The sequence below is a fragment of the Cervus canadensis genome, chromosome 22 (assembly GCF_019320065.1).
Source record: "Cervus canadensis isolate Bull #8, Minnesota chromosome 22, ASM1932006v1, whole genome shotgun sequence".
Lineage (NCBI taxonomy): Eukaryota > Metazoa > Chordata > Mammalia > Artiodactyla > Cervidae > Cervus > Cervus canadensis.
In genome coordinates, this window is record NC_057407.1 from 21410769 (window position 1) to 21435475 (window position 24707).

The following is a 24707-nucleotide window of genomic DNA, read 5'->3' on the forward strand; positions in this document are numbered from 1 at the left end:
TGCAGAGTCAATCTGCAAATACTTAATCCTCCAGAAGGCAGATTAAGTGTATAATTGACCTATATAATCCACGTATCATCTCCAGCCCAGTGTGCCCTAGGCCTGGTTCACGGTGACAAGGGGGTCTGGGGAAGGCGGTGTGCATGCAGCATTACCCCCAGTGTGGATGCCATCCAAGTTCGAGATGGCTTTTTAATCACTCATCTCCGAGCCTGTGAGGTTTAAGCAGATGAATTCATCCTAAGCACATCTCTTTTAATCCCGATTTTCTTCTCAGTCTGTGTCTTCAAGAAGTACAAGGAGGAAAGAAAATAAATTAATTTTTGTTTAGACCTTGAAATCTTAGGTGCTTCTCTTGATGATCTGATCTCTAATTTCCAAAAGCATGTTTTTGTTTCAGGGGAAAATGGTGAATTAATCACCAGAGGAGCGGGGGGGAAGCTATCTGCATGATTTATGGACACTCAAGCTTTAAATCGCTATCTTCGAGTTATTTCTTGGGCTGTGCTTTCCTTTTCAAGCTGCTGCTTCAGGAATATGGAGATTATTCATATCCATGTTTTATATTTTCTTTAAAAGTCAGCAATAATTTTCAAAGAGGCCAAGCTCTCACTTGAGTCTGACAGCAATCAGATTCTCTTTTCAGAATTCAGCATCTTTAATATAATTTAAATTCCCTATGATTGTACATATCAGCATATTTGCTTGCTCTAAACCTCTGCATCTTCTTTCTCCCCAAAATATTATAAACTGTTATTTTGTAGCAATTAGAACTGGTTTACAATGGCTCACCATTTTTTTTAGCCAAAAAAAAAAAAAAAAAATACAAACATGCAGATGAAAAAATGTACAGCTACATATCTGAAATACCAAGAAAAACAGTTTAAGGATTCTTTTCCTGTCAGCACTTAGTTTTGAACTGATCAGTGTTTTTTTTAGGTGCATGACTAAAAAGGTTGCTAGCATTTTATAGGAGGACTATGTGAATCAATGATTAATAAACAGGGAAACTTTTCACTGCATTGAAAAGACTTGGTGAGACTACATTATGCTTGACTGTATTTCTTCAATCAACCTAGAAAATGCCTGTTTAAAAAAAAAATTTTTGGCGAAGATGAATTTGGAAAGCTGTTCTTAAGTTACATAATAAAATAGATAAAAATGCAGAACATTAAATATAGAGCCCCAAATGCTATGCCGATAATCTCCCACAAACACCCAATTCCAGCCAGAAGTACAATGACGAGGAAAAGAAAAAACCCAGCTCAGAGACAGAGAGAGAGAACATGGAGATCGGTGCTTAGTTAAAACGGAAGATGCACTCATTAAATGACTGGGTATTAGTCTAAATATTCTCAGGAACAGATACACACTAAAGCCATCTAGCCTCTTCCACAAGGTACACTCAGAGGCAAAAAAAAAAAAAAGAAAAGCAAATGAAAATAATCCTGAATAGCAAGAACTTAAAGGACTTCCCAGGTAAATCAAACTGAGACTTTGAAACACCGTTAAAAATACAATGGGAACTGAGAACACGCTTCTGAATGACAGATGCCAGCAGGAACTAAAAAACAGAATGACACAATAATCAAAATCAACAACCTCCAAACAGCAAACAATCTCAGAGATACATATATTTTTCCTCATTCAAAATGCTAATGTTCTATTATTCATTTTTGCCATTTATCAAAATGCAACAATTTGGAAGAGACACCTCTCAGATCAACAAGTTTTTCTCAATAGCTTTCTGCCAATTGTTTAGAAACCCGCCCCAGGACCACTATCATTAAGAATGAAGTTGAAAGGGTAAGTTCACTGTAGCAAGAAATGTAGGGTGAGAGGTTTTACAGACACCCTTTTTGCCTCAACATTCTGATTCCCTTGTGTAGCTTAGTGGACAATGAGGGCCTTCCAGAGCATATATGTAAAGAAATAAATACCCTACTTGAGGAAACAGAAGCCGAAGATAATCAAACATGTTGGTAATCTGATGTTTTGCTGCTAGATTATAGAAAAACAGTTAAGTACTGAATTAAATTACTGGGGCTGCATGGTAATGAAGCTTTTTGAGAAGCTCTGGGTTTTATCGAATGACAAATGTTTTAAAATCATGACAGATTCAAGAACTTTTCCTGCACGACATCAGTTAGGTTGCCTAGCACCAATATTCTGTAAATTAGGGGAGCAGGTTATTTGGAAAGTAAAGAAGTAAATGGCACAGAAATTTGCTATCTTGAAATAAAACTGCTTAAAAAATTTTTTTCCCACAGGGGTGGGAGTGATGTTCAGTGAATGATCGTAATGGTTAAGTTTTAAACTCAGATATTCAGGGAAGTACAATTAAGATTCCTTTGGAAAAACAGAACTAGGACAATGGGAGATTAAATTGTGGGGATTCTGATAATGTTACTGATGCCATTTTATGCTGGTCAGTTTGTAATCCCACAAGGGATCTGACATACTTGTGAATTTTTGAATAACTCTAAACATAATCTGCATCCTGAGAAACATACTCTGTGTGTGCTGTTTCTTTTCATTATTAATTCACACCAATGACCAGAGGCCTTGAATTTGCCTCTGTTCTTCAACAGTTGGGCAAGTCCAGTTTACCATCTGTGCTGGCCAAAGCTACGACTGTACTTTTTAAATGAAGATCCAGTTGTACTTTCCCTTTAAGAAAGCCCCGGAAAAGGACAATCTGCCTTGCTGCTTTCAACAAAGCCACCTTAAAAACATTTTTCCCCCACCGTGTATGACTTCTAATTTAAAAAAAAAAAAAAACAGGAGGAAAAAGTGGGTTATTTGTCAATGAAATAATAGGCTAAACTGTGGATTCAATATGAAATTCAGTACTAGATGTCTGCAAGTTCTGGAGAGCACTGGGTTATTCACACACACTCTCACATAGAAACACACACACACACGCACACGAGGGCCACACAAAACTGAGAATTAGAAGATACTGATCAAAGAAAAGAAAAAAAAGGCAACCTAGGCATTGAAAAGAACAACCCCACAGGCTTCCTGAACATTTGTGGCTTGGAATTTCATTCAGCGGAGATGGGCAGAGAGTCCACACTCCAAAACGCAGACCCAAGGGTGCTGCCTGACTGTTTTCAATGCCTATTGGCTGGGTGATTGGGCCCCAGACACTCCACGCTTGGTACTTTCATAAAGGCACGCATGCAGAGAAGGCAGAGGACCCGCCGGTGAGCTTTATGCATGTATGAGGCATTCTCAGTGGATGTGGGCCATGCTAGAAGATGTACACAGGAAGATTATTTGATTCTAATTCATGCCACTTGATATAATGTGATAAAACATTTGACATGAGAGATAAGTTCCATTTTAATCTGAGAGAGGACGGGTGGGAATTAAAAAGTAAGAAGGGTTTTCTCGAAGAAAGGTGATGCAGAGGAAAGAGCGATATTGAACACAGAAAGGGGATGATTAGAAAAGAGAGAAAAAAAAAAAAGACAGGAGCCTTTTCAACACACGAGGAAAGCAAATGAGCTGGAAGACAAAGCGCAGAAAAGTCAGGAGCTGCAGACTCTTAAGCGGTGCCAACAATGAGCTCACTTAGCCATGGAACAAAAACACACACACACACACACACACAAACTCGATGTAAATTGCTGAACACAATCGCGGAAAAAATATAGAAACATGGATTCCAGAGTAGACCAAAACATTAATGTTCGAGCTGGCACTCAAAATACAGAAACCTGGACAGGAGGAGCTCACGCTTCACAAGACAGAAGTAGGCTGTACAATTAGAGCCACACAGAGACAAGTGTGCCGGCTTCCATGCACTCTGGCCGGGTCTACACTGGCAAATTCGGTGGGAACTTGAAACAAAATATCTGGCTAAATCAGGCAGCCCCATCTGCTTTGGCCTGAAAGAGGCAGAAAATTTGAGACCGAAGCAGATTCCTTTTTATTTTTTGCTTTTTACCTCAGTGGTTTGCTTTGGGAGTGCAGATGTAGTCACAGTGGAAGTAAGTTTACTTGGTAACTATTACTCCTCAGAAATTTGTTCTCTGAACTTCAAGCCAGGTCTGGCAGGCTGATGTAACTGCTCTTTATACCCCTGCTTCTTTTTCCAAATTTTTAAGAGGGTGGGGTGGGGAAGGTGGGGAAGGGACACCCCGGTTTAGAACAGCAAAAGAACAAGTAACTAACATTAAGTGTTTGCCAAAACCCAGGGCTAGCTAAAGATTTCTAGTCTTCCAGAAATGCAATCATCTTTGAAGTGATAACGATGCTACGTTTCCTGCCACAGCTGTGAACTACCCTCAGGAGAGGGGCCAGTCGCAGTCTCCCAGGCGGCAGGGAGCATCTCCCTAAAGCAGGGCTGGGTTGCAAGAAGGGGAACCATGACCCAGGAAGGTCTTTGCCAGTTAGAGGAAGCTGCCACCTCACAAGCTTCGTGCAGGGAGGAGCCGGCTTGTGCGAGGCTGTGTGCCGCGCTATGTATCACACAGGTGAGAACTGAGACACGGCCACGCCAGGGAGGGTTGGGGACAGACACAGGACAGATAAGAGCCTAAGGCGGAAGGGAAGGAAAAGATTTAGTTTGCATCAGGACCAATCCATTTTCTCAAAATGTGACTTATCCTCCTGTCTCTTTATTTTGTCACATTTTGGAGGGTCTCCTCCTTGGCCTTCAAGGAGGAGAAGGCATTTACTTACATCAAATAACCTTTCTATATACATCTCCTCATTGACCTTATCACGAAGGACATCCTGAGAGTGGCGGACGAAAGTCACGTATGCATCGGCCACGTCCATCCCAGGTTTCTGCAAAGAGACAGGAGAACGTGAACATGGAATTCTCAGACAGTGGCTCTTTCTCGACTACCCCTGCATGCTCTCCCCACTTCACCCTGCCTGGACCCCCAGCACTTCCCTGGAGTTTGAAGCTCTCCCCTAGAGCCGGGAGCTTTCCAGAGTACACTGTATCCAGAGGGTCCACCACATATGGCATCACTATCCACAGCCTGGACTGAGATTCCAGGAACTGAAACCGATACTAAAATCTCCAGTTCTTTCTAGAAATTCAACCTGGCAAGAGGGGAATTGAGATTGCAGGGTTGTACAGGTTTTTTTTTTTTTTTTTTCCTATTATTAATTTTTTTTTTTCTGGCAAAGATACTCTAATGGATAAATCTTCGCCAGATAACCCAGAGATATTCTCTGGTTTTTCTTTTGGTTGAAAGCTCCATCAAAAAATACTCAAAAATACTCTATCTTCCACTGTCTGTCCTTAAATAATATTAGAAAAGTGACAGCTTTCCCTGATCCCCTCAATTTAAAAAACTGAGGATGTGACAAGTAAAAAAATTCTGTTTCAATCTATATCGCCTCCTACCCAAGTCATATTGTGGGGGTAGTTTAACCTGAGTACATAGTGAGTATTTCCTTATTAGTTTACTCGAAGGAGACATTCAACCAATTGTCTTTGCTTCCTAGGTGTAGCTTTAGAGTCCAAGGATTCAAAAAGATGGGAAGGGGGAAGGATTAGACTTTTAAATAAATTAGATGTTCTGGAAAGGTAAGCAGGTGGTCTCATTCAGTAGTTACAAAATCATTTATGGTAAGAAACACAAAATAAAACTAAGAATGCATACTGCTTGAGCTGTCGCAATCAAAGTTATCTCCAAAGAAACCTATTAAAACACTGTAATATGGGTCATTAGGAGAGCTGCCACAAATCCCTTAAATTTCCACAGTCGATATGTATGTTTGCTAATAACTAAAAAGATTAGTTTTCATTACTGTGATTTTACCTTAGATCACAAAGTATCATTTCTCTACAAGACGTGACTGTCAGGCACTGCAAATTGAAGTTAGTTAACACTTCTGTGTAATTTCCAGGGTGAAAATGAGGAAGGTTTGGAAACAGTAGGACTGTATTTTTTTTTTTTTTCCTGATACAAAGCAAACAATTATGAAGCAAAGGGCCAATGCCTGGCCCCTGGGATGCTAGTAACATTTCTTAACACCTGCTGAAACAATGACAAGGTATTAATTTGAAAAACAATGAGGACAACTCAAAGCCACAGTAGTCAACTGCTACACTTTCAAGCAATTTTCAGCGAATGGATTGAGCAGGTTGTGTGATGGTCCTATAATTGTTGCAGTTTTATGATACGAAACCATAGAGGTTCTCCAATGAGATGAAGTGATAGCTATCAGTTCTAAGCTGGCAACTCTCTCCTCCGCTCCCTTTGGCAGCCGCACATCACAGGGCGTCCTCAGTGGTGATGGGGACCCCTACCTGGGGCACTTGAGAAACTTATTATTGTTTCCATTTCTTCCCTGGTGATACTTGTGGCAGACGTTTCCTGGATGCAGGCAGCCATCTTAGAGCTAAGATTCAAAGCCAAATTCAGCAGACCTATTTGTAACCACAACAGCGATCTACAATAACGGTTATTTTCACCCCTCCTTCTCTTTTCACTAAATTGCTGTCCTTAAAGGGGCTTTTCATTTATGCTTTAAAAACTTTGAAAATAAATATTAGTGCAGTTCAGCTCACCCAGGTAGTTAAAAAACTGAGTTTTTGACTGAGCTTTTACTTTTCTTCAGAGCACTCACCAACATCTGACACTGTATAATATATTTATTTGCTTTTTGTCTTCTCCCACTTAGCACATAAGCTCCATGAATACAGGGACCTTATCTGATCTATTTTTTTTTTTTTGTATCCTCAGCACAGAAATGATGGCACATAGTATGTGCTCACTAAATATTTTCCAAATGAACAAAATCATGAATGAATAAGCCTCTGCCCCACCTCCTTATTTAAACTACTCAGTCACACTACGTGGATTTTTATTTGATCCCCCACACGATGGAGCTTTTGAAAATCATTTCAACTTCTCTGGGCTTTGGTTATAACCATCTGTAAAATGGGATTAATAATAGCTCCCCTACTTACCTTCAAGGATTGTTATGATCATCAGCTAAAACAATGGAAGTTAAACTGCCTCAAAGGCCATAAACTGCTATTCAAACATGAGCCACTGTGATTCTCACCCCCGCATCCCCCAAAGATTATATCACTTCATGACCTTACCTACCTCTGGAATCTACTTTGGAACTAAGAAGGAAAAAGTTGCTTCAGAGAAACCAATGTAAAAAAAAAAACAAAAGACCAAATCTGCATGAAAATGTGTTTTCTCAAAGTCCTCTGGTCCCCATGTTTTTAACCAGCTTTTTGTTCAGTTCTGGCAGGTCTGTTTTCCATCCTCTGGTGGACTGGGAAGGGCGATGAGGGGACTTATTTGAAACAGAGGTGCTGACAAAAGTTATCACCTTTCCTGATACCCTTAGCTTGTGGGAGAAGGTTGCCAAACTGGAGCATCAGACATGTAGACTCAGCATACACTGAGGTTTGGGGCTGTGAAGGGCTACGTCTTGGGAAGTCCTTGCGGAAGCAGGTCACTAAATGGCCACTGGGGATCCTTGGTTACAGGGAAAAGGTTCAAGTACTGTCAGTTCCCATTTAAAAAGGTAGAGAAGGTTGTGCAATGTATTCTAAGCAGGTTTTCAACCAAATTGGTTAAACTTGTAACTGTTCACTGACCAACAAGCTAACTTGTAGATATAGATGAAAAACATTTTTGGTTAAACAATTGATGCTATTAGATAAATGAAGCTTCCCTTGTGGCTCAGCTGGTAAAGAATCAGCCTGCAATGCGGGAGACCTGGGTTTGATCCCTGGGTTAGGAAGATCCCCTGGAGAAGGGAAAGGCCACGCACTCCAGTGTTCTGGCCTGGAGAATTCCATGGACTACAGTCCATGGTGTTTGCAAAGAGTCGGACACAACTGAGCGACTGTCATTTCACTTTAAACCACATGGCTATCTAGTAACAATGGGAAAAACTTTAGGGGATGGTTTTTAATATTTCACAATTACATTGTTTATTTTAAACGTGCCTTGGACAGACTGACAGCATGAGATGTAGATTTTAGAAAATAATTAAATAATGACTATATAAATCCCAATATAGTTAACTATAATCCATGTGTGGAAGACATAATTTGAAGAAGCCACTTGGTGGCTTGGAAGAAATAGGACATTTTAATCATGGCATGTTCCTCCCAGGATATTTCTGAGCTTGAGGGAAACGAATTCAAATTTCCAGCATCCTAAAGCAAGCCCTAATTAGGAATGCAAATCTGCTCCGTACTGAAGGGTCGAATACTCCACCTAAGACAAAGAGATGTGCTTTGGGGATCACGCAATGTTTTGAATGACTGGTAACAGCGCTTCTCTCTCTTAGTGGAGATAATTAAGAGACAAACCTCTGCGGTAACGAAATACCAGTCCCCACAAGAAACTAAACCAATAAACCGTGTGCCAAAAACCTCACAGGGCAACAGAGGTCAACTCACCAGAGCTAGAAACAACTTAAAAGATGATTTTATCCAAGAGCTCCTAAACCTGGCTGCAAGTGAGAAGGATATGGGAAGCTTTGAAAGATAGTAATGCCTACACCCCACACCCAGAGATTCCGCTTTAAGCTGCCAAGCAACTTCATAGTGATACTTGTAAAAAACTCCCTATGTTTCCAGTATACACAGAAGGTCAAGAATCACTGATTTAGCCCAATGGATCCCAAAGTTGTGCAAAATACCAGAATCTAGTGGACAGCTTCTTAGAGATCTCCAGGCTTCACCCCAGAATGGCTGAGTCAGAATCTCCAGAGGCAAGGGGCCGGGAATCTCTATTAAAACAGCAAAAACAACCGAAACAAACCAAAAAACCTTGCCAACTATCACCTCTGCACATTCTGGTTTGGGGACTACTGATTTAATAGGTGATATTTGCTGGTGAGCTGGTAGACTGGCTCTTCAAGACAAAAACAATCAAACAAAACCCACCAACCTTGAAGTGTAGTGCTTGACAGTTTCGTGGTGTAAATACTCGGCCCAAGGCTGAGTTTGAGCTACCAATGTGCCCTCAGTGAAGGCAGAGCTGGAAGCAAACACACACCATTGACTCTTGGGAGCCGGTTCCAGTGGCTCTATCTATCAACGGCTAGCACGTGAATGTTCATGCAGCCATCAACTCGTCCGGTGGCCACGGCAGCCACTGAACCTCCCTGTGCCTCAGTTTCCTCACTGTGAAACATGGGGGTCCTACTACTCCCCTCCTAGAGCTCTCTCGAGAAGTAAATGATTATTGAGAAGTAAACTATCATTTACTCTGGGTGAACAATGTATTTATAGTACATGTGTATCCTGTACTAACGTTTTCTGGAAAACTATTTATTAAAACATTTGCTATAATATTATTGTCTGAGCCACTAGGGATTTGCTGCAAAAATACTCTAAGGAACTTAATTTTAAAGTTGAGCTTTGTCCCAAGGCATACTAATGGGTGAAATCACGGTGAAAGAGCACATTTGACATGCTGATCGTATTTTTCCTAATATCCATTAAAATAATTTCTCAGTTTTCCAAAAAAAGATGTTTGTCTATGCACTAAAGGATATCATATCAGGCAGATGATGTAGTGTTTAAGAACATTATGGCTCAGCTGTGCCTCTTATGAACCGTGGGATCCTCAGCAAGCCAGCCTTGCAGGGCCACCATTTCCTTATCTTGAAGGGAGATTGTTGTGAAGGTTAAACGTAAAGTGCTTCGAACAACGCCTCGCACACAGAGGTTGTTTATAAGCCTTGGTTGCAGTTTTTGTTACTATGAGACTGTACATTGTTGGTGGGAAATGTACCATATTTGGGGACATACTGCATCATTTTCTCTGTCTCCTTAGGGGGAGGAAGCTTCGCTAATTGATTTTTGTTCTTTCCCGTGTCGACGTGGAATCCACTTTGTCCTCATTTTGACAATAAATCCGAGCCTGGCTCACAGGAAGTGGGTCGAGCCAAATGACATTACCAAAACTTGACTTTTTTTGACCTCTGCCCCCAATAATTTGACCTGCCCAATAATTTCAGTTGATAGAACCAATTGCCAGATCAATTTTTTTTCCCCCCAACATTTAGGTCCTGCCCACTGGTCACCTGTTTAAGTCTCTTTGGTGAGATCTCCCCTTTGCTTTGAGGTGTAACAGAAAACAGACTTCAGTTACCAGATCTTTGCGCTGGGGACTAGAAGCTCCCTTTCTATGACTGCTGAAGCCCCGGCTAAGCCAGGGTGGATGTCAACAATTCATCCCACCTCCTGCCTTGTGCAATAGAGCAGAAATATCTGCCCCCACCCCACCCTGCTCCTGCTCCAGAAATATCTAGAAAGTGCCAGATACAGTGCAGAGTATCCCATGTATATGCCATGTAATCTGCACAGTGAATCTGTGATGTGGGTTTTTATCCCTATTTTAAGGATGGAGAACCAGACTCAGAAAACTTGAGTAGTTTGCTCCCCGTGAACTGAAAGTTTCTACTCTGGGGCTTGCAAAAATAAATTACTTCTCTCCTGGCTCCAGGTAGTGAGCTTTTTCTCTTTTCCATTATGAGGACTATCTACGTGAAGGAGTCGGGGGTCCCCCGATGAGAAGTATTATATAAATTCAAAGCATAATTATTGATTGTACATTCTTTCACTAAACAAACAAAATATATGCTAATGCTAAACTCCCTCCAATTTTCCATTTTGCCATCCTTTGAGAAATAAGCCAATAAACCATTACACACTGAGCTTCCTGGGGAAATGAATTTAAATGTTAATATAAATCCTTTTAGAAAAAAACAAATTTTAACAAATAAGTATTTGAACAAGGAGGGTACTTAACCACGTTCAGAATGAGAAACGCTCAGTACAAGGCCCTTGGTGGCTATTGAGATAAGCTCTTTAAATTTAATATTTTATAATAGACTCACACCTCTTTTGTTAGAAATGGAGAAACAGAATCATTTTCTTTTCCCCTTTACTGGAATATATTTAAATCTCTCCAATTTTATTTTGCTAATAAGCAGGCCCAACTCGGTCTATAAATGTATCCTGATTTATCACAGGTAATCCCACACTCTAGCATTCATGTGTAGTACTTAACCTCAATTTAAATGTAAATTTTGGGCAACTTTGAGTGCTTTATCTGTGAACTTGGAGAGCTCTCTTCATTAATGAGGTCTGGACTAATTATAAGCAGTTTTGTAAGGTTTCTTTAAAACAATTGCAGAATTGACCCCAAAATGAACAAATTCCGAATTTATTTGTTTTTAAAAAATGCTGGCATGCTTGTGCAAATTTCTAGCTCAACGCCCTTACTCCCAAGGTGTGCACATAGGAGGGGAGGGGAGCCGGATGATAACAGAATGAAATATACCAGAGAAACCAATGGAAATGGAAACGAAAGTTAATCGGGTTCACCCTCAAATACAATCTCTTTTTCCTGCTCAAAGAAACCATACCCTCTTCTCATTTCAAAACAGTTTTACCAGGAAATATTCTTGCCTTCCTTTCTTCTGGTGATTCAAGTCAGGACTACACAATTTAGTGGCAACTAATGAAAACAGCACTATCAAAATTCTCATGAAAGCCAAGCCCCCCACCGCCGCCCCCAACAAAAACAGTTTTCAAATACTCACAGGTACATCCACGTATTTGGAAGCTGCCTTCACCTAAGGAGGAAAGAAGAGGATGGAAGTGAGGCTGGTGTTTATGTTTTATGTTTAATTGTTCACAGCTCGATGCTGTATCACCATCAGAGTTAAAACAATATGCTGGCAGACGGAGCTGACCAGGAAACACAAGAAAGGTACTAAAAAAATAAAATCTGTTTGCTATTTTTTCCTGCAAGAGACCCACTGCTTTGGAGGGAAAAAGAGTGAGAGAGAGGGAGGGAGAGAAAAAGAGAAAGATAGCAAAATTTTACTGATACACTGGACCTAGTGTGGGAGTTTTGCATTTTCCTCCCTCCCCTTTAAAAAAAATTATTTATTATTATTATTATTTTGATGTGGACCATTTTTAAAGTCCTCATCAAATTTTTTACAATATTGCTTTTGTTTCACATTTGGATTTTTTGGCTGCAAGCCAAGTAGGATTTTAGCACCCTCCCCTCCCGCCGCACCCCAGTATTGGAATCACCACATTTACGCACATGTCTCCCAGGAAAATATCCAGGGGAGTATTTGTCCCTGTTGCTCTTTTCTCAAAGTCACTTCTTAAAATGTCAACTCTTAGGGTATATATAAAGTTAACCTTAAAAATGCATTCCAATCTACATGAGGTGCAGACAAATATTGTCTGATTCCACTTACACGAGATACCTAGAATAGTCAAATCCGTAGAGTCAGAAAGTACACTCGTAGATGCCAAGGGCTGGGGGTAGGGTTGGGTGGGAGACGAGGACTTGGTGTTTAATGAGGAAAGAGTTTCAGTTTAGGAAGGTGACAATTTCAGGAGATGGATAATGGTGAGAGTTGTACCACAATGTGAATGTCCTTAGTGTCACTGAAGTATACCATTAACTATGGTTAAAATAGTAGGTTTTATATTATGTCACTTTTACCACAATTACAAACTTAAACAACAAAATAAAGGAGAAATCAGTGAGCCAAAGGGCAGAGTGGAAAGAGTTCAGGATTTGGAGTCAAAAGTTCTGTAAGTTACAGGACTGTTAATTAATAGCTGACCTTCAGATCATCACTTTGAGTCCCTTCGCCTAGGTTACTCCATTTCTAGAACAGGGTGGAAGCATTGCGTACTTTGTATGGTTGATAACCTGCCTGATCAAGTGACAAAATGTATGAGAAAGTGTTTTGTAAACTTTAGAGGGTGGAATACACACTGATTAGTAAATTATTGAGAGGGCAATGCCTTCTATCTCCTGAAATCACCACCAACAGCCTAGATGATTCCCAGAGTATCCTGTTACAGATTCTCTGAGAACCCTACATTTTTTTTTCTTTGCAAGTTCTGATTGCAACTGCAATTCAGTCATTTCTCGGCAATGTCTGTCTCCCACACAATGTCATGTCTTGCCCATGGCTGTCTCCTGTGACTCATTTGGTACCTGGCTTAGAAAGGGCACACAGGGAAAATCTGTAGAAGGAAGGAGAAGCAGCTAGTGACCAGTGCTGGCTTCAGGATGCTTAAGGGATAAGCAGACAAGATCGAGAAGTCACTGCAGCAGTCAGTCGGAAAGCCCAAAGCTGGGCGCTTGCAAGGCATGGTGGGTGAACTCACTCTGGGCTGTTAAGGGGAGTATGAGGAAAGCTTTCTAGATTTTGCATAATTAACATTTTGCTAAATGATTCTCAACCCGAACTATTTCCTCTTTATTCCTGTTCTAGAATTTAGTTTGAGCAAAAGGGCGACTCCTTTCATGTCTCCTGTATGTACATTAACATGTAACATTTCTATGAGGTTTTTCACTTTGCAAAACATTTTCATGTATTGTTTCTTTTTTAAGCCAACCTGCAAAAGCGGGGAGGGCTATTAATCCTATCTATTGACTACTGAGAACATTAAAACCCACTGAATTTAAAAATTTATTTGATCATGACCTGGGCCAGAAGGCAGAGAAGCCAACTAACATGTGGTCTCCTGAGCCTTAACTTTTCCTTTTGAACACCCGATCTTCTCACCACTGGTAGAAAGTGTGAGGAAGGTAAGCTTCAGTGGTCAGGGCAGGCAATTACTGACAAAATAATTCTTCTCAGCTACAAATTGCCTCCTTCGGTCTGTTGAGTGAGTGCTTGGCAGTTGGTAAGAGTTTTGCTACAGCTGAAATGATCAACCTTTCAACACACCCACTCTTCCCACCAACATGCAGTTTTAACCCAGAAAAGGACACCAGTCAGAGCCTATTCCTTTCAGATCAGATTGGGACGATAAGGGAAACTGCATCAGGATGAAAATCATCCCCTCTGCTACATGCACCAGCACTCAGTTCACGGGTCTTTTTAAAAATTTGATAACTGCTGACTTGCACTTAACCTTATTAACCTTTCTCCCATCCCATAATAAAAAAACAGCTCAGAGTAAGTTGTGGTCCTATTATTATCTAGAAAGATGTGCTGTATCATTTTTGTTTCTGGCCACTGAACTTGAAGGAAGATGTTGAAGACCCAGGGCAGTATGGAAATGTCTTCTACATGGAAGGGCTAATGGCAAAGGAAATGAAAACCTTCATGTAGTTCAGCCAGGATGTAGAAGGGTTGAGCTTGGTCATGGTAATTCTCGAGCATACAATCAAGAAGGATGAGGAACACAATGTGACTCTAAAAGAAGGTGCAAACAGCTATCTTGGTCCAGCCAGGCACTGGCCGTCTCTGGTGACCAAGGACACCTTGCTGGAGGAGCTCAAGCATGAGGTATGCAGGATGCTCCGACGTGAGCCTTTTCTCACGCGAGAGATTAGCCCTAAGACTGCTTCCCACTGTCTGTTACTCATCTTCTTAAGAGACAGAAAGCTGGGACTTCCCTGGTGGTCCAGTGGTTAGGAATCCACATTGCAATGCAGGGGACGTGGGTTCGATCCCTGGTCCAGGAGGATCTCACATGTTGTGGGCCTACGGAGCCTGTGCTCTAGAGACCCAGAGGCACAACTGCTGGGCCCGTGTGCTGCAACTACTGAAGCCTGGGTGCCCTAGAGCCCATGCTCTGCAACAAGGGAGGCCACCGCGAGGAGAAACCTGTGCACCGCAACTGGAGAGTAGCCCTCGTCCGCTACAACTAGAGGAAGCCCGTGTGCAGCAAGGAAGACCCAGCACGGCCAAAAATGAAGTAAATAAAGTAGTAAAGTAGTAAAGTAAATAAAGAAGCAAATTTTTAAAAAAGAAAGAAAGCTATCATTAGTTCTGTTTTTTCATTTGTTTGTTTTTCAGTACACATGTTGGGATGTAGCAGAGTGCGTAGGCTAACAGAACCAGGATCTGAACTGTGGCCCCTAGAGAACCGTTTCTTGCTTAATGTCAACCTTTAGGTGCTTTTTTTTTTTTTTTCCTTAGTATCCAAAGGATTGGCCAGCTATACTCTTAAGTAGAGAGGAAGCACAGATCCTCCCAACTCAATAGGGATTTCAAATCATTGTCAAGGGTCACAAAATCTGAGTGCACACCAGGTGACTTTGACCAAGTTAATTAACTTCTGAGCCTACTCTGCAAATGGGACAATTATAATTTTCCTCAAAGGAATACGGAGGGGATTGGGAGAGGTAATTCAGCTAAGGGTGAAGACCAGAGATGCGGATGTGGTAAAAGGTACTACATGTACCTCTTTTTACTGCAATGTTGGATAACTGGTGTAGATCAAGTACCAGCGCCACATCCCAGTGGCCATAGGAACAGTTTCACTGCTCATGTCTAGTCCATGGGCAATTTCTCACCATAAAAAGGACGCTGGAATCTCCCCAGGTTTTCAGCAGGTATCTTAGCTGGTTCCCAGTCTGGCAAATGTCCTGTCAATTCCATGAACACCATATGCAGTGGACTCTTCTCTAGAACACTGAGGCAGTGTTCCCTTCTACTCCCTTCCTCAGGTTGCCCAAGCCAGGGCACGAGTGACAGGGCAATTCCCCAAGTCAGGGTGCTCTGCACATCCAATCACATATCCCTAGCACCCTCTGGTACAAAGCTAAGTGCCCTGTGGCACAGGAGAAAAGGCTGAGGGAGAGGGGTTTGCCCAGACACCATCCTTTCTCTACAGGGACCCAACTGCCCTCCAAAGGAGCGGCAAGAACTGTGACTTCAGCCAGACTTCATTTCCTGAGCCTCGCTACTTTCCCACCATCCCCTTTGGTGGGACAAAGAATGCGTGCCTCCTCTCAAACAGTATCCATAAACACCCCACCCTCACCTCTTGACCAGACAGAGCCAGTTCTGGGTTCAAAAGAGACACACAAACTAGGAGAAGTTGATGGAGACCAAGGGTGAAGGTGGGAAGGCCAGCTGGTCATATTTTCACAGGTCTTCAGGAAAGAATGATTCTCAGGTCGTGGGCACTGCATTAGGGGATAGGGATGGAGGCCACGGATCCTTGACTCATGGCCCCTTCCTTGGATGGTGTCTAAATGCACAATCTCTCCAAACACCCAGAATGAGTCATGTCCCCCGGAACGACTCATAACTATAAGAAACATTTCTTGAGTGCTTCCTACTTGCCAGGTGCTGAGTTAGGAAGACTGCACTTGTTATATTTAATACTCACAACAACCTTTGAAAAACAGTCCTATTAACAGTCCCATTTTACAGCTGACAAAACTGAGGCTGAGAGAAAGGAAGCAATTTGGCTTAAAGTCACACAGGTAGTAAGTTACAGCTTTGAACCTCACATCCCCCAAGCTGCCTATAATCCAGTTTTTAAAAAATCTATCAAACCACTTTTATTAACCAGTCATATTTCAGCCTTGTTTCTCATAGTATGTAGACACAACCTAAAATGGCTTTTCCTCGAAAAATATTTGAGAGATTTGAATAATAACCCGTGCCGACTCAGGGCAGAAGGTCCAAAACGGTTTCTCTGGCTTTGAATGTCCCAGCTAATTACCTAGACCCTCCACCTGACTTAGCGTGTGTAGACAGGCTTAATGGTTACTCTATTGAGCTCCCCCATTATTTTTCAGGTGCCCAAAGGTAATCTTTTCATTGAACACTCACCATTCTGGGATTTTCACAATGCTGATGACTAAGGGATTTTCTTCTGCCCGGTCCTAATAAGGGGACCTGAGTTAATCATTGTGTGGCTCTGACAGGGAGCACGGCAGGGGCTTAAACCACTTCTCCTGCTTCATTAGGGGAAAAAGCAACCCAGGTGCAGACCACGAGGACCTCAGGGTTTGATACTATTAAATCAATGCACAGACAAGAAAAAAAAAGTGGATTAGGCCCTTTTTGCAAACAGAAATCTGGTGGGTAGGACGCAAAGATGGAAGAAAAAAGAAGTCAGAACAGATACCACTGCATTAGCGACTGCCTGAGCTCTTTTTCTCCCTGTGGTCCCTTAAAAAAAAAAAAGACAAAAACCAACCAAGCCAACGATTTATTCTCTGCATGAGCTGACTCCACCCGTGCCTGTTTGACTTCACAAGAGCTCTGAGCTGATTTCTCTGCCTTTGCCTAAAAAACGCTGACCTCACTGCTCTTTCAAGGGCCCAGCAATATCTACTTCAATGCTTGGCTTGTGAAATATCTTCTGCAAGGATCATGGTGCTATATTGCCTCTTTTTCCATTTCCCTAACCAAGAAGATCTTAGAAACCTGCTTTTTTGTTTTTTGTGGCAATTCAGTATCTCAGTATCGTACTTCGTGCCACTACCATCTATAAAATGATTTTATCTTTATTAGTTGAATTTTATCATTTATCACTACCCTCATGTCTAGATTGTAGGCTCCATGAGGAATAAGAATTTCTTTTTTTCTCCTCACTATCTACACTGCCTGGTATATAGTAGAGGTGCAATAAAAAATAATCAACAAAGACAGAGGACTCTACTCAACACTCTGTAATCACCTATATGGAGAAGAACTTGAAAAAGAATAGATATTTGTGTATGTATAACTAAATCACTTTGTTGTATACCTCAAACAAACAGAATTGTAAACTACATTCCAATACAAAATAAAAGATTTAAAAAGTGTTGAAAGAATGACTTTTTGAGCATGGTAGTCTTTATTCTGTACCCAGGATAGAAGCTTCCAGTGCTCTCTGGAATAATGCAATACCTGGTACACAGTAAGAGCTTAAGAAATATTAGCTAATATTGTTACTAGTGTCTAATTCACATGTAGTTAGCTGGGAGCTGACTGTACCAAGTGAATTCTGAGCCGTAGTTTACAGGCTAGCAAAAAGGTTGGCAAACTCTTGCCTGTGGGTCAAATCTAGTTTGTTGCCTGTTTTTGTGGGGTTCACAAGCTAAGAATGGTTTTCACATTTTTAAATGAAGGAAAATGAAAAGAAGAATGATATTTCCTGACATGAGACAATGACAAGAAATTGGCATTTCAGTGTTCATCAATAAAGTTTCACTGGAACACAGCCACACCCATTCATTTACATCTTGTTGATAGCTACTTTCATGCTACAAGGCAGAGCATGCGTTGCTGTGACAGAGACGATGCGACTTATAAAGTCAAAAATATTTACTATCTGGCTCTTTTCAGGAGAAATTTTCTGACCTCTGGACTAGAACTTGCTTAAGTGGAAGCCACTGGGATGAGGGTGGGGGAAAAAAATCATAAAATGCACATTTCTAATCTCAGTATGACCATTAACTAGTTGCCTGTCTACTTGTCCAGCCTGTTGGCCTCCTGTCCTTATCTATGATAACAGGGAACAGAGCTCAGTCTTCTCTGGATTTCTTACAGAAATGCAACTCTTAGATGGTGTATGAGGCAGCTGCTAGGAAGGATGTGAAGCAGGGAACACTTCCCACACCTCGCTGCTGCTGCTGCTGCTGCTAAGTCGCTTCAGTCGTGTCCGACTCTGTGCGACCCCACAGACGGCAGCCCACCAGGCTCCGCCATCCCTGGGATTCTCCAGGCAAGAATACTGGAGTGGACTGCCATTTCCTTCTCCATCCCACACCTTGAAAAGTTCATAAATACTCTAGCAGGAACATAAAAGGTTAATAATATTTTAATATTAACAAGAGCTCTGGAAATGAGGCTCCGGCAAAAACTATAGTAACAGGGAAAGGGAAAAAAACAACAGAGATAAATAAAGACCCTTTGCACAGGTACCAGATAATGCAGTAGGGCCCAGCGGGCAGGACCGGCAGGGAGACAGTAAGATTACAACAGGCAGTGTGCGCTGCCTGGCCACTCTGTGCCAGGCACTGTTTTCAGTGTTTTTTATGAACCACCTCATTAATATTCCCGGTACCTTTGAGAGAACGTCATCTGTACCTCTCTGGGCTGTCATGAGGTTTAACTAAGATGATACACACACGGGGCATAATAAAGGACACAGCAAGTGCTCAGTACTTGCTACTGTTACTACTGTTGGAAGTGCAGGCGATGGAACAGCCTTTCTATTCCATTAGTGAAATCAGCTGATTTGCCTTGAGTCCCTGCATGTCCCTTCTGTTTCCTCAGTCTCTAGTTCTCACGCCCTCTTTTGTTGTGTGGCAGAAATGGAATGGGCTATACATGCACATAAGCCCCTGTGATAAGCACTGCTTAGGCCAATAACATGGGAGAAACATGACTGCCTCATTAATCAGCAGATTGGAACTATGTGAAAAAGGATGTGGGCATTTCTAATAGGGCTTAGAGGCAGTGCAGAAAAGCAGCTGAGAGCACAGACTCTGGGGCTGCATGACACGAGGCCAAATTCTAGATCTACCACTTATTAGACAATTTACTTCACTTTTCTGTGCCTCACTTTCCTCATCTATAAAATGGGAATAATAGAGCTTTTCACGGAGTAGATGGGTTATTAAGTAAGTTTCCAGAATAGCTCCTGGTTCACTGTAAGAACTATGTGTTAGCTCTTCATATCATTTCTGTTGGAAAATCAGGTTGTTCTAAGTTGTCAAACCTGTATACTGAGCTTGGTCTGGCCCTGCACTATCACACAGGTACAACTGGCTATTTAAATTTGGATAAATGAAAAAGAAATGCAACTAAAAATCCAACTTTTTAGTTGAACTAGCCACATTTCAAGTACAGGTGGCTATCATATCAGACAATTGAGGTACAGAATAGCTCTGTCATTGAATAAAGTTCTACTGGACACTTCTGGTCTAGATTCAAGAGACATTCATACATATAGGTTTTACATTTTTTTGTGTGATAAGAATGAAGAGGTGCATCATTCAATTCTCCTATCAGAACACAAGATCAGCTGGAAGAAGCAGCAAGGGGAAGGAAGAAGCCATGGGTGTCAAGAGCCTCATCCTGTGGGTGAAACAAGAACTTAAGGTGGATGGGAATTATGTAAAGTGATCAAGATTCTAAGAGAGTGCTGGTAATACAGATGCACCTGTAACAGAAGGGAGCTGGGAGAAGAAAGAGAGAGGGTAAAGTGAGTAATGCTCTACCTACTATAGCAGGGAAAAAAATCATCTCTATGATCGATAAACCAGAAATAGCAATTTAAGAACAGCACTTAGACCTAGGAAGAGAAAAGCCAACTTGTTTAAAAGGGTCCCTGTGGAATGAGGGATTGAGAGTGGAAAGAAATGGGACTGAGAACTGTTGCTTTTAAAAAATTATTACTGTGTTTCTGTACTATTTCACATTTCAAATATGTATGTATATTTCTTTCATAAGAAATTATTACAAACAGAACAAAACCAGCAATAGAATTTTCAGCATTCTAGCATTTGCAGGAAGACTGTATCTTCTCCAGGGTAACTTCTTCAAGGTTTTTCCTTGACTGAAATCATGTTTCTGAGCAGCAAAACCTAGCAAAAACCCCCCTCAATACATAATCTGGATGCTCTAAGTGCATCTTGGGAAGAGGAATGAATTGTAAGTGCCAAGCGAGGGACTGACGGCTTGGGGGAGACAGAATGTGCCAGTGGGTGGATGTACTGGGACTGTGTGTGCGGGTGAGCAGTTGAGCAAACCTCGGTGGCTCTTGCTTGGGGCCAAGTGACAATTACAGTGAAAGCCCCTTCCAATCCTTTCTGAGCACTGGAGAAAAACACAACCCTGAAGTGGATCCGGAATTGCAGACAGCATGACAGATTCCCAGAGCTCTGCCACCAGAGGGGCTGAAGTGTTTTCGATGCTTGCTGAAGATCAAGGTTGTTTCTGGCCAACTGGGAAGTGCTATGCCCGTGTCAGCACCGTGTTCATGCTGCACAGATGCACATTCAGTGTGAGGCCATCTTCCTCCACTTTCCTTTTCAGGAAGGCAGGATTTTAGAAGTGCTGTTTTTACCAGATGTGGGAACTGTGACGTCAAAAATTCTTTATGGGTAGGTCATCAGAAGGCCGCTGCTCAGCAAGATAATCACTGGCTTTCAAAATGTGATTCACATTTGAAAGACAAGAGTCAAGCATCAAAATGTTTTCAAATAAAATTTCTCTAAATCGCCTATAAGTGGAACTTTTTTTTTTTCCCCTCAGATAGGAGAAAGAGTATTGGATTCTAAATTCAGGCTCTCACTATTGTTTTTTCAACGACTGGCTCTATGAATTTTGGGAAAGCAATTGTCTTTTCACAGACTACACAGAAAGAACACTTGCTATAAAGTGAAAGGGAAAGTGTTAGTCGCTCAGTTGTGCCCGACTCTTTGCGACCCCATGGACTGCAGCCCACCAGGCTCCTTTGTCTATGGGATTTTCCAGGCAAGGATTCTGGAGTGGTTTGCCATTTCCTTCTCCAGGGGATCTTCCCTACCCAGGGATCAAACCTGGGTCTCCTACACTGCAGGCAGATTCTTTACTGATTGAGCTACCAGGGAAGTCACTTGATATGAAGTTGTACATAAAAATATGGATGTCTAATTTATAGTATCTAGCCAATTCTTTTCATAACATGTCTTCTCATTTTACAAGTGAAGGAACTATCACTCAGAGAGGTTAAGCTGCTTTCCCCAGGGAAGACAGCTAACATAAGGCAAAGCTAGGATTTGAACAAAGATGGATCTCGCTTCAAAGGATTCACTACTACATTATACTGCCCCCTACCCTGCCATACTTTTGTTCACTAAACAATTTACCTAAGTTTGAGGCTAAAATCCAGATCATGGCTTATGGATCTACTTTGAAAAGCAAAGAGGGTCTGTGCTCAGGTGCTTCAGTTCTGTCCAACTCTTTGAGACCCTCTGGACTGTAACCCTCCAGGCTCTTCTGTCCAGGGGATTCTCCAGGCAAGAATACTGGAGTGGGTTGCCATGCCCTCCCCCAGGGATCTTCGTGACCCAGGGATCAAACCCATGTCTCTTATGTCTCCTGCATTGACAGGCGGGTTCTTTACTACCAGTGCCACCTGAGAAGTCCAAGGAGGTAATATTATGATGCTATTCACCTATCATCACAACAAGACTTCCTATGTAACAACTGATGGAACCATCATGGCTATTCTGAAATAACCTCTGAGGACCACTGCAGAGCTTCAGAGGGACTGGGGGAAGGTGGGAGAGAGCCCAGGCTTCCCTGGAAAGTCTCCTTAGGCAAGAACATCAGTTGCAGGGCTGCTGGTTGATTGCACAGCTTCTGTGCATGTTCATAAATATTGATCATGATTAAACTATTATCATAGTAATGAGGGTAATAATACCTCCTCCAGCCCATCCCACCACACTACTCTAAGTCCCCACCTTTCATCAAACAAAGAGCTGCTGGCACTGCTGGGTTGGGCAAGAGGCAGGGAAATGATCTCTATTAAGCAAAAGCATTCTGTTCCATGCGCTGATTAGGCGCCGCAGCCTCATTAACGAGGAGAATTGTTCGCGTCTCCTGTTGCTCAGGGTACTGTGCTCCGAGACTGGGTCCAGGAAGTGTATGTTCTCATCTCTCTTCCCCCCTGGGGCTTCCGAACAGATGCCCGATGGAAGGAGACCTGTTTTTCTTTCCACTCTCCCTCATTTCTGTCCCAACCACTACTTCCCAGGGAGGATTTCTGCAAGGCTCAAGGGCTCCTCCAAAACCACTCTTTCTCCTCATGCTACTGAGATGCAACAATGGTCACAAGCTTATTATTTCCCTGGCACGAAGCTAAGCGATTTATTGGTAATTAACCCTCACACTGGGAGGCATGATGGTTATTCCCCTTTAGAGATGAGGAAACTGAGGCTCAGAGAGGTTTAGTAACTTTCCAAAGGACCCAAAGTTGGTAGTATCATGGAGCAGGTGTGTGAATGTGGGTCCGCTGGGCTCCAGGGTTTGTGCCCTCTCAAGGGTGCTGAGCTGCTCTTCTATGTGCCTATCTACATGACATCGTCTCACTTCAGAGGCAACGTGGAAATGCAGAATGGAAAGCTTTAATTCTATAAACTCTCCATGAAGGAATAAAGGCTTATTTTTATTTGATTATATTGGGACTTCCCTGGTAGTCCAGGGGTTAAAAGTCTGCCTTCCAATGCAGGAGACGCAGGTTCAACCCCTGATTGGGGAACTAAGATTCCACCTGCCCCAGGACAGCTAAGCCCATGCGCCACAACTACTGAGCCCGCCTGCCCTAGTGCCTGTGCTCTGCAACAAAAGAACCCACTTGCAAGAAGCTCGGAGACTGCATGCTACGATGAAGACCCAACACAGCCAAAAGATAAAGAAACAATAATAAAAAAGTAGGGGGCCCTTGCCCACTTCTGGCATTTTCGGGTTTTATCTTGTAAACATCTCTCAGCACCAACTGAATGTAAGCTGGAAGAGGCCAGGGGCCATGCCTTACTCATGTCCTTGCTTCCCAATGGCCCTGGTGCTGAGCCAAGGTAGCCTGTACTGAAGAGTAATGTTTCTACACGAGGGGACCACTTGTCACCCCTGCTGCCTTCCCCGATCCCTGCAGCTGCCTCACTTTGAACTCAACAGTATACACTGCTTAGACTACTGCTGCCGCAGATAACCTCTTAGAGCCAGGCTAGGTCTGCTTCAGAGTGAAGCATTTTTTCTCCCCCCACCCCCTCCACTGCATCTCAGGTAAAGATCAGGGAAAACAAACACACTGATAAGACAGGAGGTCTGGTGGGTTCTATGTCAAAATGACTTGTTCAAGTCATTTTCCTTCTCTGGTCTCAGTGTAAACAACTGCAAAATGGGGTGGCAAGAATGCATCACAGCTTCCCAAACTTTTGGCATCAATACCATCTTCCTGATTTGGGCTATTGCCCATGGGCCATCTGTATGTACTATATTTACTTATTTACTTAATATTCTCCTTTAAATTGGCTCACTTTTTAAATACTTAATTCTAAAAAGAAACCTGGTATCACTGCCATAAATGGAAACTCAGTATCACTCTCAAGAAGAGAAGGTAAGCACAAAAATAAATACAACATGCATAAGATGAAGTGATTACTTCCTAGGTAGACAGGGTTGCCTGCTAAGGGTGCTCTGTCTGAGGCTGCTCATTCTCTCTGTCTCTCTTTTTCTTGGGCATGAAGATCTGAAAATTTGGAGAAGTATGAGAGGTAAACACTCAAAGGAAACTTTCTCCTTGATAGAAGGATATGGAGGGAAATACGATTAAAAAAGAAAGAAACTTCTCACAATTTGACTGGTGTTATTCAATACTGAGTTTTTGCCACATCTGATACCTTTTCACATAACATGTAGACTGCCCCCTACATTTGGTAAACACTCAGTGATACGCTAGGAAAGGCTGTCAAAAAGGAGGAGGAGGAGGAGGAAGAGGAGGAAAGGGAAGAAGCAGCAGAAACAGCAGCCTTGGTTGGTAGAATCTGCCAATTTCTGTGGTATAAGCACTTTTACTCTAGTCAGTCTCAAGCTACCAACAAGATACCACTAAACGTGAATATGAAAAGAACTGCAAAGAATTTGCTCTTAACAGCAGGTAAGAGCTGAGCACATCACTGGAAATAATGGACCAGAAAATCTCAGGTCCTTCCGTTGTATGTACTTTATAGATTGTAACTTTCAGTTAACAGAAATAAAGCCTTTAAAAAAAAAAAGTCTTCCCTAGTCTACAACTCTAGCTCAATAATTTGCATAGAGCCATCATTTAAAACATGGTGGCTGAGTAAGTAACTGACTGTAATGCTCAGGATTCAGTGACATAACCACAGTAACAACCACAAACATAACAGTATTAAAACAAGTATTGAATGCTTGAGTGAAGTCGCTCAGTCATGTTCAACTCTTTGTGACTCTTT

The 24707-nt window shown here is 42.0% G+C and overlaps 1 protein-coding gene across 11 annotated transcripts in view; it reads right to left on the reverse strand.

Annotated features, from left to right (window-relative positions):
* CADPS (calcium dependent secretion activator) overlaps positions 1 to 24707 on the reverse strand; it is a 469363-nt gene that overhangs the window by 33722 nt on the left and 410934 nt on the right. For all 11 annotated transcript variants that reach the window (XM_043442949.1, XM_043442944.1, XM_043442951.1 and 8 more), the window contains 2 exons: positions 11563 to 11595; positions 4693 to 4800 (listed from right to left, as the gene is read on the reverse strand). In XM_043442949.1, coding sequence (XP_043298884.1) covers positions 4693 to 4800; positions 11563 to 11595 — 141 coding nt within the window. The remainder of the gene's footprint in view (positions 1 to 4692; positions 4801 to 11562; positions 11596 to 24707) is intronic.